This window comes from Pimephales promelas, chromosome 9 (genome assembly GCF_988280905.1).
Source record: "Pimephales promelas chromosome 9, fPimPro1.hap1.1, whole genome shotgun sequence".
Classification (NCBI taxonomy): Eukaryota; Metazoa; Chordata; class Actinopteri; order Cypriniformes; family Leuciscidae; genus Pimephales; species Pimephales promelas.
The window spans coordinates 33,393,377-33,411,413 of record NC_142777.1 but is presented as its reverse complement, the minus strand read 5'-3'; the positions used below and the strand labels follow the sequence as shown (position 1 = coordinate 33,411,413).

The window sequence follows — 18,037 nt, the reverse complement described above, 5'->3', positions numbered from 1 at the left end:
GATGGTTCACAGAACAGCTCAGGATTGGTTTTGCTTGCCTGTAGTGATAAACTTATAGGCTTTAATGCTTAATAAATAATGATGATTTGTACCTCCACAGCCAGTGATCCCAGGCTCTCCAGAAGATTGTCTGTGGCTTTGGAAACTTGCTGGACATCAGCGGGATTAGTCCTTATGTCAGACTGGTATAAGGCAGAGATAAAAATATTAATGTAGTACGTTGTAATACAGTTATTGAAAAATAATAGTGTGTGTGTGTGTGTGTGTGTGTGTGTGTGTGTGTGTATATATATATATATATATATATATACATTTTTAGACTTTAGTTCAAATAAATAAAATGGAATGTCTAAAATACATATTTATTTACAGTTAAAAGTAAATATATATATATATATATATATACATTTATTTTGTAACTGTGTTCTTGTGCTATATTTACATTAGCATTACATTAGACAACTATGCAAATATTAATATTATAATATACATAATCCTGAAGAAAAAAGTCATACAAAACTGTAACTGAACTCAATCAGTTTGTATGGGTGTTAAATGAGTAGTTCACTTTTAAAAAAACTTTTGCTGATAATTTACATCAAATTTTTTTTTTTAATTCCAGGATTTTTCTCCATATAGTGCACTTCAATGGGAACCAAACGGTTCAAGGTCCAAAAGACAGTTTCAGTGCAAACTGTAAACTGTTCAAAGGGGCTTTGAACGATTTCAGACAATAAAAAAGGGTCTTATCAAGCAAACGATCGCTCATTTAAAAACAAAAAAAAAAGTTTAAGTTTTATAAGCTTAAATGGTCGCCTTGCTCTTGCTTCGTGACTCTCCTGTTGAACTCGTTTATCAAAAGTCACGAACGCGCATCACAGAACAGAGTTTGTAAAATTTGAGCTTATAAAATTTGACCATTTGAGCTTATAAAACTCCAACTTTTTTTTTTTAAATGAGCGATCATTTCGCTTGATAAGACCCTTATTCATCGTCTAAAATCGTTTAAAGCCCTTTGAACAGTTTGCACTGAAACTGTTTTTTGGACCTTGAACCGTTTGGTTCCCATTGAAGTGCATCATATGGAGAAAAATCCTGGAATGTTTTCAGAAAACCTTAATTTCTTTTCGACTGAAGAAAGAATGACATGGACATCTTGGATGACATGGGGGTGAGTCAATTATCAGCAAAAGTTTTTTTTAAAGTGAACTACTCCTTTAAATCAAATCTAGTTGCTCATGTTAGTGTTGACTCATTCTTGAGGCATCTCATTTGCATGACTGAAAATTATCAAAGAACCATAAATGTTACGCATGATCACATTCATTCCATGCATTTTATATGCCAACAGCCAGCGAAATCCAACTAACATGACACATTAATCTGGTTTTCCACAATCCCAAAATCATCTTTCATTGACCAGCGTGATCTATGAGTCAACCCGACAACTTGACATTTTTTTGAAGTAGGAAGAAGCAGAACAGAGAAACTGAAGCTGTCATTACGTGTTGTAACTTCCAGCAGTGGCTTCAGGCCCTATATTAAGGTAGGTGTGTAGGGCAACAGGCAACGACACGCATCCTCCCACGCTCTTCATAACCCGCTAACTCTTTCATTCTTTTTCCCTTTCCCTCTTTTAGCTGAGTGTTGAGTTGTTTGTCTTGGCACAATGCACGCCAATGATAAAGTCGCCTGGATTTGTTTTAACACCACTATCAACAGCAGTAGAGGAGGAGAGGACACTATTGCACCGGTTTGGAAGATAAGACGGTGACCTCTGTCACCCTAAGACACACGACGGAGGTACATTATTAAGCAACAGTTTAATTAAAAACCCTTTGCTGACAATAAAGCTACACCATCTGGACACCCCTCTTACATTAACATGGTTTTAGAGATGGTGTCAGATGATAGAGTGAAAAATGGAAAAATAATATTTTGCATAAAGACAATGTAGTCTGTTTTACGAGCTTTTTTGCACTGTGACATATTGCTGATAATTCGAAATCAAAAAGCATTCAGAGCCTTTTTGATTCACTGTATGTTTTTTTTTTTACCTTAAGAGGTTTGAGAAAATCCAGGTTGGACTTGAAGTGTCTCTCGGCCTGGTCTAGCCAGCTTTTTGGAGACCTGCAGATGATGTCCTGGGTGAATTTCGCCACCTCTCTGTCTGGGATGGTCACAAAGTCCTCAAGTGTGGTGGAGCTGCACATATCTCTCAGATGGACGCCAAAACCTTTGATCAGAACCTAAAACATGAAGAGCATCGGTGATAACCGGTAAGCTTTAGGGCAGATAAGAAGGTGTTCATGTGATCCGTGAAGGGTTTTGGAGATAAACGGGACAGAACTGTTCATGTGACCTATGAGTTTATTATCAGGAGAGGGTACTTAGACTAGATGCCTTGAATACACATTCTGAGGGTACATTAGGGTAAAAGTAGGCTGCCTATGGTCATTTATAAGGACTGCTGATTGTTTAATGCCCTGAGGGCATGTCACACCGCTAACAGCTGTTGATTTACAAAAAATGTGAGATGCATGCTGGTTTCCTCTCTTTAACTGATTCCCAGGGGGAGTTTAGCAGCATGTGTGGTGTAAACTATCAAAATGGACCTAGAAACAATGACCATGCCCCTACATACTGTAACTGTATGCATTGTAATTACTGTAGAGCAGATGTGACGTTTGAGTCTTTGTTTTAACTTGAGCATCGAAGAAATGGGTGAATCCATATGTATTCTTATGGAGTATTATATTTTGTAAAGTGTTAGGGAGGGAGGGAAAGGAAAAAATAGTAAAAGATTTCTCATGTATGTTTTAGGGTGTGAATGTGAGGATGAATGTATAAGCATGAAGAGTCTCTGAAGGTTTGGGTCTGTAAATTGTATTTCTTATTAAATAAAGGCGTTAAAAAGAAATGTAATCTTATGGTCACCATTGTTGTTGTTTTTACCCCTTCAAATTAACGCTTTTCGATGCGCACCTTTTCAAGATTCACATCAGCCTCCAGAATATTCTTCACATAATTCGGGTCAATGGAGGCATTTTGCAGGAGGAACATTGAGAGGGTCTCGTTTTCACGCAGGAAGTCCTTCAGCTTGAAACCTAAGGAAAAATGTGCCACTTTAGTGTGTACATGTTAAGGAATGCTTTACAAAACCAACATACAATGGCTGTAGTTATAGGTTTTTCAGCAATTTGACCAGATTTTCAATTTGAGTAGATCCGCCCCTCTATTTTAGGATTCATTATTTTGGAAACGCACCCCACTTTCCAACCTCAAACTTTTGTTCTGAGTACATGCGCTCACTTGCTGAAACTTCAGGTGTCGAGCCTTTGAGAGAGTTAACAACACACTCATGTGCTCTCCTTAAATTTCATTCCTCTTTCAAAGTTCAAGTACATGTCGGAGCAGGCCAGCAAGTGCGGTTTACATAGGCGTGGAAAGAGACGTTTACTGATTCATCGCGTGACTTCACAAACAACACATGGGGAGTCTAGTTTCCTAAATGTTCTGGAATCTACAAAAGGAGATGAAGTGGCCAATCACAAACAGTGGACACCCCCTCCTCCAAACCATACGCATAAAAGTCATACCTAATGTGTTTGGGTTAAGTTTAGTCATTCACACCTAGCTAACAACTATCTGCGATAACCCTTGCCTAGAGCAGCCCAACTGTCTCCAGGTCTTCCTTCTGTGCTGTTCATGGAAACAAAGGCTGGAAGTGTGTCCATTGCAAGGGAGGGGCGAAACCCCCAGGAGGTGGCAGATTCCTAACCTATTCATTCGCTTCCACACTAATCAGTCTTTTGAAAAGAGGGTTAAAGGGGTAGAAATAGGGGAGCACAATGGGGTCGGAAAAGACATGTGAATGCACCTTCTGTAAAGTCATGGCTGATTACATCTGTAAGGCTTTTTTAGACAGGACAGGTATATGCAAGCTCAAAATGAGAAAGTCTTAAAGAGTCTAAACGAGGTGAAATCAGGATACTTGGTATATGTAATGCAGGGGTTTCCAAAACCCTTAATCCAATTCTTAGACAGTTGTAATTGTTTTCCTTAGGATAAATGTAAAAAAAATATTCTAACAACTATTCGGGCACTTTTGGGGCCCTTAAGAGGCTCGAAAACTCTTGAAACTTTGCAAATGGGTTAGGACCCGCGGCCATCAGGGCTGGGCTGAAGCTGGTACCCAAGCGTAGCTCAACAGCACCCCCTGCAACGGGCTCCGAAAACTTGATCCATAAATCAAACACGTTTGTGTGTAATAACATGCAACTCGGTACACATATAGATCTCATCGGTTCATATATACTTCACACTCTTAATTTTTACCCCAGCCCAACAGGAAGTCAGCTATTTAGGGTTGTTTGGAAAATGCATGCAATGGAATTTGAAATACTCCTCCTAGAAAATTCAAATACACGGCTCCTAGAAAATTCAAACACACGGCACGAAACTCAGTCAGCATGAAGTCAAGACATTGAGGATGAAAAATTGCGAGGGGATTTTTGATATCTCGAATGGATTGGCCGTGTTTCAAGAGTTAAAATATAGCTGCATGCAGCGATGAAGGGCCAAAGCCAGCGGCACCGCCACCCCGGTGCCTTTAGGTAACTAACTAAAGGTGGGGGTTTCGGTGCCACTGGCTTGGGCCTGTCATCGCTGCTTGCAGCTATATTTTATGTCTGAAATTCACACTGCCCTTCAAATGTAAGACTGTTTTTGAAAGAAGTCTCTGTTGCTCACCAATACTGCGTTTATTTAATCAAAAATATGGTAAAACGGTAATATTGTGAACTATTATTACAATTTAAAATAACGTTTTTGAAATTTTAATATATAATTTATTTCTGTAATGCATTTGAATTTTCAGCATCATTGATCCAGTCTTCGAAATGATCCTTCAGAAATCATTGTGCTGATTCGCTGCTCGAGAAACTCGATCTCTTTTTGCTGCTTAAGTCATTAATTATATATTTTTTCAGGATTATTTAATGAATAGAAAGTTAAAATGAACAGCATTTATTTGAAATGGAAATCTTTTGTAACATTATGAACATCTTTACTGTCTCTTTTTAACAACTGAATGCATCCTTTCTGGATAAAAGTATTATTTTTTTGTTTTTTTGCAACAACAAATCATACTGAGCTTAAACTTTTTTTTTTTTTTGCAGGAAGTGCACAAACCATTCAAGTGTTATCAGGACAGCTAGGTGAATATACAAGTGAATATACGCTCAACTAAGCCCCCAATGGCCAAAGAGAACACCATTACATTATTAATTTGCCCATTTCAACGATTGGCATCAATTTAAGCCTGAACGTTTTTAATGAACATTATAACCCATTATGTGGCTAATTGTAAAACAGTTTTTTTGTGAATCCAGCATTACAGCTAGCATAGCAAATTATCTTGGTGTGAATAAGTTTAAGCTTTAACAATAACCTAAACCCGATAAACTCAACTCTTTCATGTCTGTTGTCATTAGCTGAAATCAAAAGAGGAGAATGAAGACAGAATTGAATGAGATCGCAGCATGCGGATGCCACGATAAGCCTCACAATGACTGGATGGTGAGTTCAAAGCATTCCTATTGTCATGCATGACAGCCTGAGACACAATAATGAAACTTTAATTTGAACAGGTGGGCTGACGTGGCTCTTTTTCTTTAAGACTCTCCCACTTTGGGAAAACAGGAAGGTTTTCTATGGTTACTTTTTAACTAATTTTTGGTGTTATTTTATTCTCTGTCTGTATAACTCTAGAGGGAGCAATCAATTTCACAAACTGTGACAGATCTAAAAATGTAATTGTCCATTACATGTTAAATGCGCTCTGTAAATTGTTACTCCAGACGTTCTATGATGGCGTCTGTACAACCTTTCCTCCATTAGGCAGATAAATGCGATTAAAGCTCACTTAGCGTGAGAAGAGTGTGTGAACAGGAAGAGACAGTTCACGTTGCTTACCCAGCACACGCTAAGTGAATTGAATAGAGAAGGTAATGCTAAAGGATTGGATTCTGGGATGCGTGTGCATATTTTACACCCACACTAGCCCTGAAACCGACTTGCCATGGCTTGTTTGAAAGGCTTGATACTTCATTCATCCACCCACCTTCTCCTCTCCCAGTGGATTTTCCAACAAATCCTCAAAGACTGATGCCCATCAACCTTTTACTTGAATGTTTACAAGGATTTACTGATAATTAGAATGAGTCACTTCATGTTACGAGAAGTATTTGCTATGGACGTTTCTGAACCTGCATCTCATTTGGTCATTTGCATACTTGATACTTGATATATAATGATGTTAATGATACTGAATGCCGTTGGTTCTTGTGGGTCTCTTAACTGTCATATAAATTGTCATATAACTCAATCAGTAGACCATGCCTCTAGCAATGTAAAGGTTATGGGTTCGAATTTCCAGGGAAAGCAAGAACTGATGAAACAAAAATGCAATGCCAAATGCACAAATGTAAACATGGCTTTAGAAGACTTGAGTACATATGGATCACTTTAATTGTACTATGATGTCTTTTTTTGTCCTTTGAAGAGATTGGTCACTGTATGCAATCACTTTATGGAAAAGAACAGCTCAGGCATTTGAAGTTTGGAATGATAAGAGGATGACATTTTCAGGTGAGCTATTTCTTTAAGAAAATGTGAAATGTTTTTATTCTAGGCCACTGTTCTGTACTCACCAGCTGTGTTATTTTGCATGACTTTTACTGCACTGATAAGCTCCTTGAATCCATTTAAGCTCTTGTCGTTTTGACTGTACAATAGGATCTTCTTGGCATCAGAAAACAGGCGTGAGATTCTAATAAAGAAAGCAGAATTATTACCAAATTGCACTCAATGTCTTATATTACATAGGTCACATTAGAGCTGACGACCCTGTTATTTGGAAATCTTCAGCTGTAGGCAGCAACTTACATGGAATCATTGAAGTTCCCAACGATTCCCGGAGATTCCCCAGGGGTTGGGTGTCGAAAGCACGGATTGTTGGCATTGCATACAATGCCCTGGATCCATGGCAGGGTGCCTGCTGAGGGCATTGCTTTGTTGGGAAAGTGACCTGTAAAAAATAAAGGGAGACTAAATGAACTACCTTATTGAAGAAGATTGAAAAGAGTTTCCACATTAAGGTGAACAGAAGAGAAGAAAGTGTACATAATTAAACCAGCATAATCAGTGATGAGTGATGATGTCAGAACAAATATGTTTCTTGTAAAATCTTTTTTTTTTCCCCAGATAATGCATCATTTGACTTCAAAAGCTCATCTACTTCATGTACAACGGCTGATCATGACAACGGGGAGCTTTTTAGCTATAGAGGGAATGCGCGTGACGTCACCGTCACCGAGTTACTCACAGTGAGTGGCAAAAAGAGTGTATTTGTTTTCAGCATGAATGCCGCGAAAAACACACACAACACATATAAAGTGGGAAAGAGCTTTGCGATTGATTGTACAACTAGATTTGACCAAAAAAATCGGAGGTCTATTTTTACAGACTCTATAGAAAGAGGAGCAAATGGATCAACTGGACTCGTCAGCGAAAGGTGGATTTGCAGTTATCATTTTGTGTCAATATGCTGAATTTAGGTGTAAAACCATACCCATATACAGTATTTTGTATTGTTATATATATTAACAACTCATTAATTCAATATTTATCATTGCATATTCTGCATTATTGGATGTTTTTTTAATAAACACTGACCAAAAAACAAACAAAAAAACTATAAAGTTTTAGGGCTGGACGATATGATGATGTATATATAGGCCATATATAACACTGATATAAGTGATCACCCGGATTTAGACCTACCTATATTGTATTTATATAAAGCGTTCACGGGCAAATTTGCTTTATATTTAGGCCTGTATTTGCTTTTATTTCCTCGGTGTCGAAATCAGGCAAACATAAATGTCAGGCAACACGATTTCTGGCTGCATGTCAATATCCATGGATCACTGCATCTTTAGTAAGTTGTAAGGAACACAATATTGAGTCCAACATTTAGTTTAAATTGATAAAATTGTTCGGTTTAGTCGCATTTTCGCAGTTTCCCCTATTAAATCCAGTCACGCAGCAGATCTTTTGCCACTCAGTCAGGCTGAGGGGGGTTGTTCCGGCGGGAAAGTGACGTCAATGCATTCCCTCTATTAGAAGTTATCAGATTAACATCCAATGGCATGGACATGTGCCGTGAGATTTATTTTATTTCTACCTCTCAGCGCAGCCTGCCGCCCATCCCCATGCCCATATACAGCACCTATAGTGGACGTGCACCCTTAGACTTCCTTATCTTCCAACAGACCTAAAACCATCAGCAAAAAAATCTGACTCTCCATCCCTGGAAGGCGCGTACTCTATGAGGGGACCTTATCAAGTGATTACCAAAGCAATATATGTGACCTATGCCCCCCCCCCCCCCCACCCACACACACACACACACACACACACACGCACACTCCAGAGGCTCACTGTTATTTCTATAATGAGTCAAATGTATAGGTCTGCTATCAGTCAACCTTAAGACTGCCAGCTGCTCCACTGCTGAGCACAGCAAAGATAAGATAATCCTTTAAGCATGAAGTAATCAATTCATGGGGTATTTGTTCAATTCACCACTGTAAAAAAATATTTTCATGATTTGTAATCACAACATGTTTCTTTTGTCAAATCCACTTAAATAATTTATGTAGTTCAGATGACATAATATTTTGAGTTTCTGATGCTTAAATCAATCTCCTTCATTGTATCAACTCAATTTTTCCAGTTCAATGAACTTAAAATTTTAAGGCAACCAGGTTACTTCATTTTTTAAGCTAAACCAATAATATTTTTTTTACACTTATATATTTATTTCATTTTAAATCATTTAAAACAGGGTGAATCTGATGAAAAGCATATGTGGGTCATACTTAAACTAAAATTAAGTTCTTAAAATTAAGAAGTTATAGGCTATTTTGTAACTTAAGAATATGAAGCCTATTTGTAGGAACATTAAAGTTGTTTTTCTCCACAATAATTAAGCACATTTTCACCAGTTCTCCTAAAAGACTGAATTTTCATTATTGCAAATATATATATATATATATATATATATATATAGCATAAATAATTATTTTTGTATTTTGTTATACAGTTATCATGTAAAAATACTGTAATAATGTACATACAAACCTGTAATAATGTAAACATTTTTATTTTAAAATCAACATAAATTAAAAGATGTACAATATATACTGCCAGAATATATAACAATGTATATTATAATTATATATGATAATAAATTACATCTTTATATATCCTGGAAGTCTTTTAATTAATGCCGAATTTCAAATAAAAATATCATGCATTACAGTATTTTTACAGAATGTGCTTAATTGTCATAACACAATACAAAAACAAATCTTTATGGTTTAAAAATTATTATTCATTTTTGTATAATGAATTTCTTTCAATTTTTTTTTTTAGGTGAAATATTTCTTGAGATTCTTCATTCACATAATTTGTGTGTTTACAGTTTAAGGGACTAAATTAATATTGCTGGTTTATGAAGTCCTTAAATTGATTTTTACCAACATGATGGACACTGTTCTATGTCCGTTCAATCACTTCAGCAAGAGAGGTTGCAACATGCCTGTACTCGCATATGACAAATGTACTCATCCATTATCACACAAATCCAGACTTTAAGAGAAGTGAAATTCTGCTCCCATATCCTGTTTAAACCAAAGCGGTAGCACACAGACACATCTAAACGTCAACAAGATCTCATGACCAAGGCTCACACTTCCACAAAGAAGAACAGAAAGTTCACAATCTCACAAAATCGTATCCATTAAGATAGTATGTCTTTTCAAAGGCTAATAGTCAGGCATTGTGTGTTGAATTTATGAGTAGTTTACACCCTGGGAAGAGTAGCATTTCTTAGGTCATGGATGGTGACATTCCTTATATATACAATTTAGCCAATGAGGTTAGAAAGACAATCAGGCACAATAAAAGCTCAGGTGCTATTAAACAAAGATGTACGATAAATTGAACAAACCAGCTTATAAATGCGAAACTGTACCATCAAATAACAGCTGATGACATCTCCATGTTTAAATGTTCTCTAAAATTTAAAATCCCAACATGGTCACTTATCTGTCTACACATCATCTGTGACTGACAGAAGACCGATTCCTCTAGTTATCAGCAAGAACTCATAAACACCCTGCGAGCTTGACACATCTGATAATAATGCATCATAAAGTATCGTGCAATGAAACAAAAACGTGCATTATCACCCCTGTGTAGCCCATGTATTCAGGTTACACAATGCAATTAATATGCACGTGTTGAAGGGCAAAAGTTGTTTTCCGAGCAACACGTGGAAGCCGTTTAGTTTTCCAATGCCAAGTTGGGAATTTAATGTTACAAATCAAGATAAATGTTGCATTGTTGTTCTAAAAATGCTTTTCTCTCTTTCCAAAGGCTAAAAAGTCCACACGTGTGGAGTGTACTTACATTCATGTTGTTCGTAAGGCGGGTAATTCAACCTCACGGAGATCAGGATGAAGAAAATAAAGAGAGGCCACACAATCTCCGTCAGAAGCTGGAGCTGCACAAGTCAAACACACGAGGACAAAAACAGTCAGCGTTTTCTCAAGTGCAGACATTAGAGACCAAACATGACTTATAAAAAGCTCTCAGACTCCTATGTCTAAAGTAAGGGCTTCTGGTGAGTAATGTCATCAAGTAACAACATTTATTATTAATACATGACAGGGAATCGATCAGACCCTCCAGATATAGAACTACATGGCATGTCTGCATCGACCCAATAGGGAATGAAAGCCTTTTGTGCACTTTTAGCACTTTTGTGGGTAATGCATATTATTTTAAACAATACACTCAATAAAAAAAATTAAACTGTAGTAAAATAAATAAGCACTGTATTTTCATGCAAGTCTTTAGATATAAAAAGTGTTTTTGGACATATGCCAACCATGTTTTGAGACATAACCTTATGTTTAAATATTTTTATTTGGAATTTCCTTGTAAAAACACAAATTTCAGCGCCATGGTGAATCAAAATACCATAGTAAGGCACAGACACACTCTTAGGAAATATCCAGGTTCTTGACTCAATTTTCAAGAATGCTTTATGTCAAGAGGAAATGTCTTAAATGATTGCATAATACTTTCATGTTTAAAGGGTTATTTCAATTTTAACACGAGATAGAGTTTGTTTGCAAGCGGTTTAATTAATACAATTTAATTAAAACGAAAAAAAAAGCCCAAAAGTAATGGTTTAAAGAGTAAAATATCCATTGGCCTGAGAATATGTACGCAGAAGCATTCTGTATTGAAATGAAATGACGTTAAAATAACCGAATGTAGGTTGTTATGGTATATAAATGTCTTAAGATTATACAACTTTCCAGATATTAAGAGCTTATAAAATGGAAATCTGACTAATAGCAGCATGATGTTAAATGAATCATAACTGTTACTTCCTAAACATAATGGGTAACGTGCGTATCGCGTTTGAATAAATGTTATTCTTGTTAGTGAAAGCAGATGGAAAAACAACGAGAAAAGCAGAAAGATATCTAGAAAATAAATGTGTTGTCCTCACCGTTTGTCTCCTTCTGTAGGTGAAGTTCTTCCAGAGCAGCAGACCCAGCTGAGTGCAGACAGACATCTTCACTCGGGTCCCTCTTCACTCTCAGCGCTCAGCTCTCGACTGTAACGACACGACGGAGGAGTGCAGAGTGAAAAACACATCCAGCAGAGCAGCTCAAAAGTCCAGGACAAAGTGCAGCCCTCCTATCTGACTCTCTGCTTCTCGCTCACGTCTTCCCTTTTCATCCCGTTTTCATCGCATTTTCTTTTTCCCAGAATTCCTTGAAGTGGTGGACCTTGTCGTATCATCAAGCAAGGAATTTCACAGGCCATTAGGGTCTCTGGGGTAGGTAGCTTTATTCATAATGGCCACGATTGATCAAGGAGCTTCATTTAAAATGCACAGATTTGCTGGAAGTCGAGGAGAGAGTCGTGGCCTTGCTCTATGCTAATGATTCTATTCAAATGCGAAAAGGGTCCAGACATTTTTGAGTGATCTTCTAATGCTCACATTGTTTTCACTCTCTGTATCCTTTCAGTGATTTAATCAGCTATCCCCAAACAGAAATGATCAGGTTTGAGTCAGATGGGATAGGAGGGAAACAAACTTAACCCTGTAAAGCCTGAAATATGAAATTATATTATATTCAGGGTGGGGAAAGCATGCATGTTTTTGTTGAGTATCGTATTTGATACATCAGGCTGATCGGCTCATATAGTAAGTGAGAATATGGAGCTCAGACTCGAGGAGGAAAAACCCCTCAGTTTTATTCAGAAATATGCAATTTGATGCAGTTACTGATTTAATCAAGTCAAAAAGTAAGATGATAACTTGTAATGTAAACCAATGCATATATATTTAAGTTGTCACTCTATCTTTGTCTCCTAATAATATATCTTAGGTGATATTATATGTTCAAAGCTCTGTAGTTTTTATTGGGAGGGTGCATAATGTAATAAAAGCCTCAAAAGCCTGATGTATCATATTTGATACATTTTAACATGACATATGGATAATCAAGTAAATCTAAGTTGATTCAGTCTAGTAAGTGTTCATCTTGAAATATTACAATATAAGTTTAAGATTTCACAGCAAAAAGACATGTAGCATGACCTGAAGGAGGACATTTTTTGAATTGCACTAAAAGGCCTTTCGCTTGCTAAGTACAGTAGGCTTTATAGGGTTAATCGTCACCCTGAGGAAATAAAATATATCTGAAATATCTCACTTCTTTCTCCTACGCAGCAATGGACACTCATTGGACACTTTTACTTTTTGATCTAACCTGCTATCCACATTCATTTTATACCATTGGTTGGTTAGGTTAGGTTTAGGTGGTTATTATACGTTTGGGTAGAATTAGTGGTGTGGAGTGCGTGTGTATTACACACAAATGAACTGCGTATCAAATGCACGAGAAAAACTGCGTCTCATATGCATGTAAAAACTCATTTTCGTATAAATTACACAACAATACACGATGCGTGTTATAAAGATGCATTTATGTGAGAACAGGCTGGTCCATTTCTGTATAATAAAGAGTATAAACTATATATAATCACAACTTAGTAATATACAAATCAGCATTTTAACTGATTTAAAGGTTTATTTTAGAGTGATGTTAGCGGAAAAAAACTGGACTTCAACATAGCCATTGAATAACTTGCTCAATCGAGTCTCGGATTCATTCAGGAATGAAACGCCACTCTGTGCGGCTATGCTGTGAGTCAGTCCCACAATGGGTCAGAGACATAAAATAAAACACAACGTTTTGAGTTACATCAATACATACTCATCAATTTAAAAAAAGTTATGACTGCAGCATTGACACTTAGAAGATACTTATGTAAATGCATTTGCTCCGTGATGTCCAGTGCATCGTGAAGCTTTACCACAAAGTTTTTTAAGAGCTGGCCAGCTAAATAAAACAGGTGGTGTGTCAAATAAGTAGACTAATGGGTAATGTGGGAGCAGATGTTTCCATATAAACACCTATATTAGTGCATTTCTCTGGCATACCATGTCTACACAGAAGGAAGCCTTATCTTGGCTCTTCCCCCCAAGGGTTTGTGTCAAGCCATTAGTCTGGTTGATTAGAAAGAGATTAAATAGATGCAATAACGCTTTAAGAATAACTGTGGCAGCGGATAACTATTATTCTTTTTTTTTTTTTTAAATGTTTTAATTAAACTTCAAACAAATAAAGTCCATGCACAGTCAGAACAATATTACATATAAAACATACAGCCAGGGGGGTAGGCTAAACATTAAATTAAATATATTAAAGGACACGTATGTTAATAACTATTCTGTTGCGGGAATTTGATGTTTAGTTGACCAATCAGAGTAAAGGGGCGTTTCACTCCTGCCCACATATTTTGGATTTATTGTTTTTCCATTTGGGAAAATAGAACAAAGTGTGATGAAAACAAGAATAAAAAAAAATGACAAACCACACGAGATGGGATTCCCTACCTGGGAAACACTTCTCTTGTCATAAGGAAATCTATGTAAGATTAACCAAATGAATCATGTATAACAGTAGCATTGATTGAATACACATAAGAAAATATTTTTTTTTTTCTAAAAGATATTAGCTCTGTGTGTTCATGAGAAGGGTCGAATAGACTATGTGATAAATTAACGGTGTATTCGTCTTACCGTTTTGAAGACAAAAACGAGAAAACAAATTATCCGACGGTAGGACCATGAACCTTTGTCTGTCTGGTTCACTGTTCTAATGTTTCTGTTCTCAAGCAGCGATCTTTCTGTCCACTGATAAAGAACATCTCAGGTTGTCACTTTTGCTGTTTTCTGTTAGCCCATTTTAGTTTTTCATAGAACAGCGTCAGATTTTGTTTCTGAGTGTGTCTTGCAGTTAAAAATCAAGTGCGTGTCGTATAATTTCATTTGAAGCATTACTTCGATGGGAGAAAAACAACAACAACTTATAGCGTACAAGTAGACTGAACTTTCATTCAAACATTTCTTTTGAAAACTTTTACTCTCTTTCTTTTCGTAAATTCTAAAATATTGTTGTTATAGCGCTTAGCCTACTATATTATATAGTTTGTTTTCAATAGGCTATAAGCCATCTAAAACGTTGCTCTGCGTTCATTCTTAAAAAAAAAAAAACCCTAACCGTTGTTAAAGAAAACGAAGCATATGTATCTTACCCAGACACAGCTGAATATGTTTGATGGACATTCGCTGTAATCCCTGTATGAATCAGATGTATATTGATTCACTCTGGTGACGCCGGTGGTGCTCGTGCGAAGAGACATCTGAAGATGTTGAAGTGGTTTTATAGCGCATCCGCTCGGAGCGCCGGGGTTACTGTCGGTCATCCACTCTACTGCACATTTAACTGGGTCTGAGCAGCCCAAAACAGCTCTAAACTGCATAACTGCTAACATCTGCTGACGAATGAATGCTATGAAAACAATGCAGAGGGAAACGTGCCTTTTCCACTGTTTTTTTTTTTTTTTTTTTTTTTGGGAAACTATAACATTTTGCTTGATTTTTCAACCCTTTAACTGACTTCTCAACAAAACGTTTTAGCACGTTTTGAGTCATTTTATTTTTTTGAGAGGAGTACCTAACTTAAAGGAGTAGTTCACTTTAAAAAAAAAAAATGCTGATAATTTACTCACCCCGTGTAATCCAAGATGTCCATGTCTTTCTTTCTTCAGTCGGAAAGAAATTAAGGTTTTTGATGAAAACATTCCAGGATTTTCTCCATATAATGGACTTCAATGGGAACCAAACGGTTCAAGGTCCAAATGAGAGTTTCGGTGCAGCTTCAAAGGGCTTATCTGGCGAAACGATCGGCAATTTAAAAAATAAATAAAAAAGGTTAAGTTTCACAAGCACAAATGCTCACCTTGCTCGGTTCAGCAAAATTAATAAATCTTTTTTCGAGTCATGACTCGAAGGGTCCTATAAGACCCTTTTCTTTGGGAAAATTTCTTTGGATATGGTTGGTGATACTCTATGTAAAGTGTGTGTGTGAGTTTTGTTGTGAGAAATGCCTTTGATAAATTGGTCATCAGCGAGTGTGATCACCTCTATAAAAGCAGAAGTTTTGGTTGTTTGCTGGTCAGGGATCATTCGTGTCTTAAAATGCCAAAGAGGAAAGACACCATGATCTTAGAGAAGCAATTGTTTCTGCCATCAATCTGGGAAGGGTTTTATGGCCATTTCCACACAATTCGAAGCCTAATATTTTACAGTGAGGAAGATTATTCAAAAGTTCATAACATTCAAGACAGTTGCCAATCTTCCCATGAGTGGATGTCCCAGCAAATACACCCCAAAGCCAGACCATCAATGCGCAGAGAAACAGAAAAAAACCCCAAGAACCTCAGTTAGGACGTTAAATGTTTAAATTTATGACAGTACAATTAGAAAAAGACTGAAAAATGATGGCTTGATTGGAAGGGTTGCCAGGAGAAAGCCTATATTCAGCTCAGCTTAGGTTTGCAAAGATTCATCTGAACAAACCTCAAGACTTCTGGAACAATGTCCTTTGGACAGATGAGACTAATGTGGAGATGTTTGAGCCATAATTTGACGTTTAGCGAAAACCAAACACCTAATACCAGCTGTGAAACACTGATGATTTGGGCTTGCTTTGCAGCCACAGGACCTCGAGTCGACCATGAACTCCTTTGTTTACTAAAGTAGAGTAAAATGTGAAGCCATCTGTCTGACAGATAAATCTTGGCCAAAATTGGGGTTATGCAACAGGACAATGATACCATGCATTCCAGCAAATCTAAAAGAATGGCTGAAAAAGAAAAACACAGAGGTGTTCACTGGCCCAGTCAAAGTCCAGACCAGAACTCGATTGAAATGCTGTGCCAGGACCTTAAGAGAATGAGAGACTGATAAAGTTATGAGGGAAATGATTACTTCAAGTTATTGCTGCTCTAAAAGCAATTAAATCATAGCGTGCCGGTGTACTCCATTATGGCCTAGTTTTTGTTAATAATGACAGTGTAATATGTCACATGCTGTTGTTCTGAGATTGTTTTTACCTAATTTTAAGACCTGCTAAAGACCAAGTGATTTTTTTTTAAAATTATGCCTGATAATTAAATCCATAATTCAAAAGGGTGTACTTTCTTTTTCACATGACTAAATGACTCAATTTCTATGCTCTCCTATCTGTTATCTTAGCTATTTTATTCTCTCATTACAAGAATGTAAATAAAACTGCATAATAAATGATGTCAGACTAGACCAGAATAAGATGTATTGACCTATTTGACACTTATTAATATTGAGTTTATGTTCTTAATCCTTTAATCTTTATCCAAATTTTTTATGGACCTTTGAAGTAATCTCAGCTCCTCAGGTACAAACTGAGCAACAATATTGTGCCATGGCATATGCCAAGAAAGATGTCATTTGTATGTGTTTGGTGTTTGTCATGGTGTTGCAATACAGATGCAACCAATATTGTGAAATTGTGGGAAACCCTGTCCATGTTCTCAAGCCAGATCCCGTATTCTAGCATTGCGAGAAACACTGTCATCTTAATTCCCCAAAATACTGCAGAGCTCATTATATAAATGAACCTATTAATGATATATTAATGGATGGTATATTTTACAATTTCATAATAGTGGCAGAACAAAAACTATGTTGAAGGTATACATGACAACCTTCTGTTGATATAAAAAGAATATCTAAATAATAAATGTCCCGCTTTCTCTCGTCCATATAAACAACACATTCTCACCCCAAGGCGTCACCTTCGACCATGCTTCAATATTTGACGTTTTAGGCGCCCTTTAGCGTCACTTACATGACGCGATCCTACGACGTCATCTAACTGACGCTAAAGGAAAGCGTCTGTTAGAGGACGCGGTTAGGTTTAGGTGTGGGGTGGGGGTAGGGTACACGCGATCCTAGGGCGTCATCTAACTGACGCTAAAGGGCGCCTAAAGCGGCAGTTAGATGACGCCCTAGGATCGCGTGTACCCTACCCCCACCCCACACCTAAACCTAACCGCGTCCTCTAACTGATGCTTTCCTTTAGCGTCAGTTAGATGACGCCGTAGGATCGCGTCATGTAAGTGACGCTAAAGGGCGCCTAAAACGTCAAATATTGAAGCATGGTCAAAGGTGACGCCTTGGGGTGAGAATGCGTTGCGATATAAAAGAAAGAAGGGCTGACGGCATTAGAACAACACCAGGTTGAGTAAATGATGATGTCATGTTCATTTTAGGGTGAACTATCCCTTTAAGTAACCTGTGTGTGATCTCGCTATCTGGAAGAAAGGGTCAGCTGATATTCCCGCTTCTCTGCAGTACAACTGTTGGCACGTACAACACACACCGGTGCAGCTCCTGCCTAGGGAAGCTGTGGAATATTTCTGACATTTTTAA

General features: G+C 37.2%; 2 protein-coding genes across 17 annotated transcripts in view; one reads left to right on the top strand and one right to left on the bottom strand.

The window, feature by feature from the left end:
• The window catches only part of abca1b (ATP binding cassette subfamily A member 1b), a 37,712-nt gene extending 25,951 nt beyond the window's left edge, over positions 1-11,761 (bottom strand). Inside the window, exons 1-7 of the mRNA XM_039649058.2 lie at positions 11,654-11,761; positions 10,540-10,633; positions 6,949-7,090; positions 6,714-6,832; positions 2,986-3,107; positions 2,058-2,249; positions 93-182 (exon numbers count right to left, since the gene is read on the bottom strand). Of these exons, the coding sequence (XP_039504992.2) occupies positions 93-182; positions 2,058-2,249; positions 2,986-3,107; positions 6,714-6,832; positions 6,949-7,090; positions 10,540-10,633; positions 11,654-11,719 (825 nt within the window). The 5' untranslated portion in view covers positions 11,720-11,761. The remainder of the gene's footprint in view (positions 1-92; positions 183-2,057; positions 2,250-2,985; positions 3,108-6,713; positions 6,833-6,948; positions 7,091-10,539; positions 10,634-11,653) is intronic.
• LOC120460995 (uncharacterized) overlaps positions 1-16,885 on the top strand; it is a 40,012-nt gene extending 23,127 nt beyond the window's left edge. For 7 of the 16 annotated variants that reach the window (XR_016169724.1, XR_016169725.1, XR_016169727.1 and 4 more), the window contains 11 exons: positions 101-215; positions 1,352-1,546; positions 1,641-1,803; positions 2,064-2,279; positions 5,181-5,219; positions 5,496-5,580; positions 6,566-6,651; positions 6,889-7,160; positions 7,267-7,388; positions 10,507-10,753; positions 11,673-16,885. Coding sequence is in view for 1 of the 16 variants with exons in the window: in XM_089135024.1 (XP_088991150.1) it covers positions 101-107 (7 nt within the window). In the remaining 15 variants the exon portion in view is untranslated. Of the gene's footprint in view, positions 1-100; positions 216-1,351; positions 1,547-1,640; positions 1,804-2,063; positions 2,280-5,180; positions 5,232-5,495; positions 5,581-6,565; positions 6,652-6,888; positions 7,161-7,266; positions 7,389-10,506; positions 10,754-11,672 lie in introns of all 16 variants that reach the window. The other 9 variants (XR_016169729.1, XR_016169726.1, XR_016169728.1 and 6 more) reach the window with 9 other exon arrangements.
• The last annotated feature ends 1,152 nt before the right edge of the window (positions 16,886-18,037 follow it).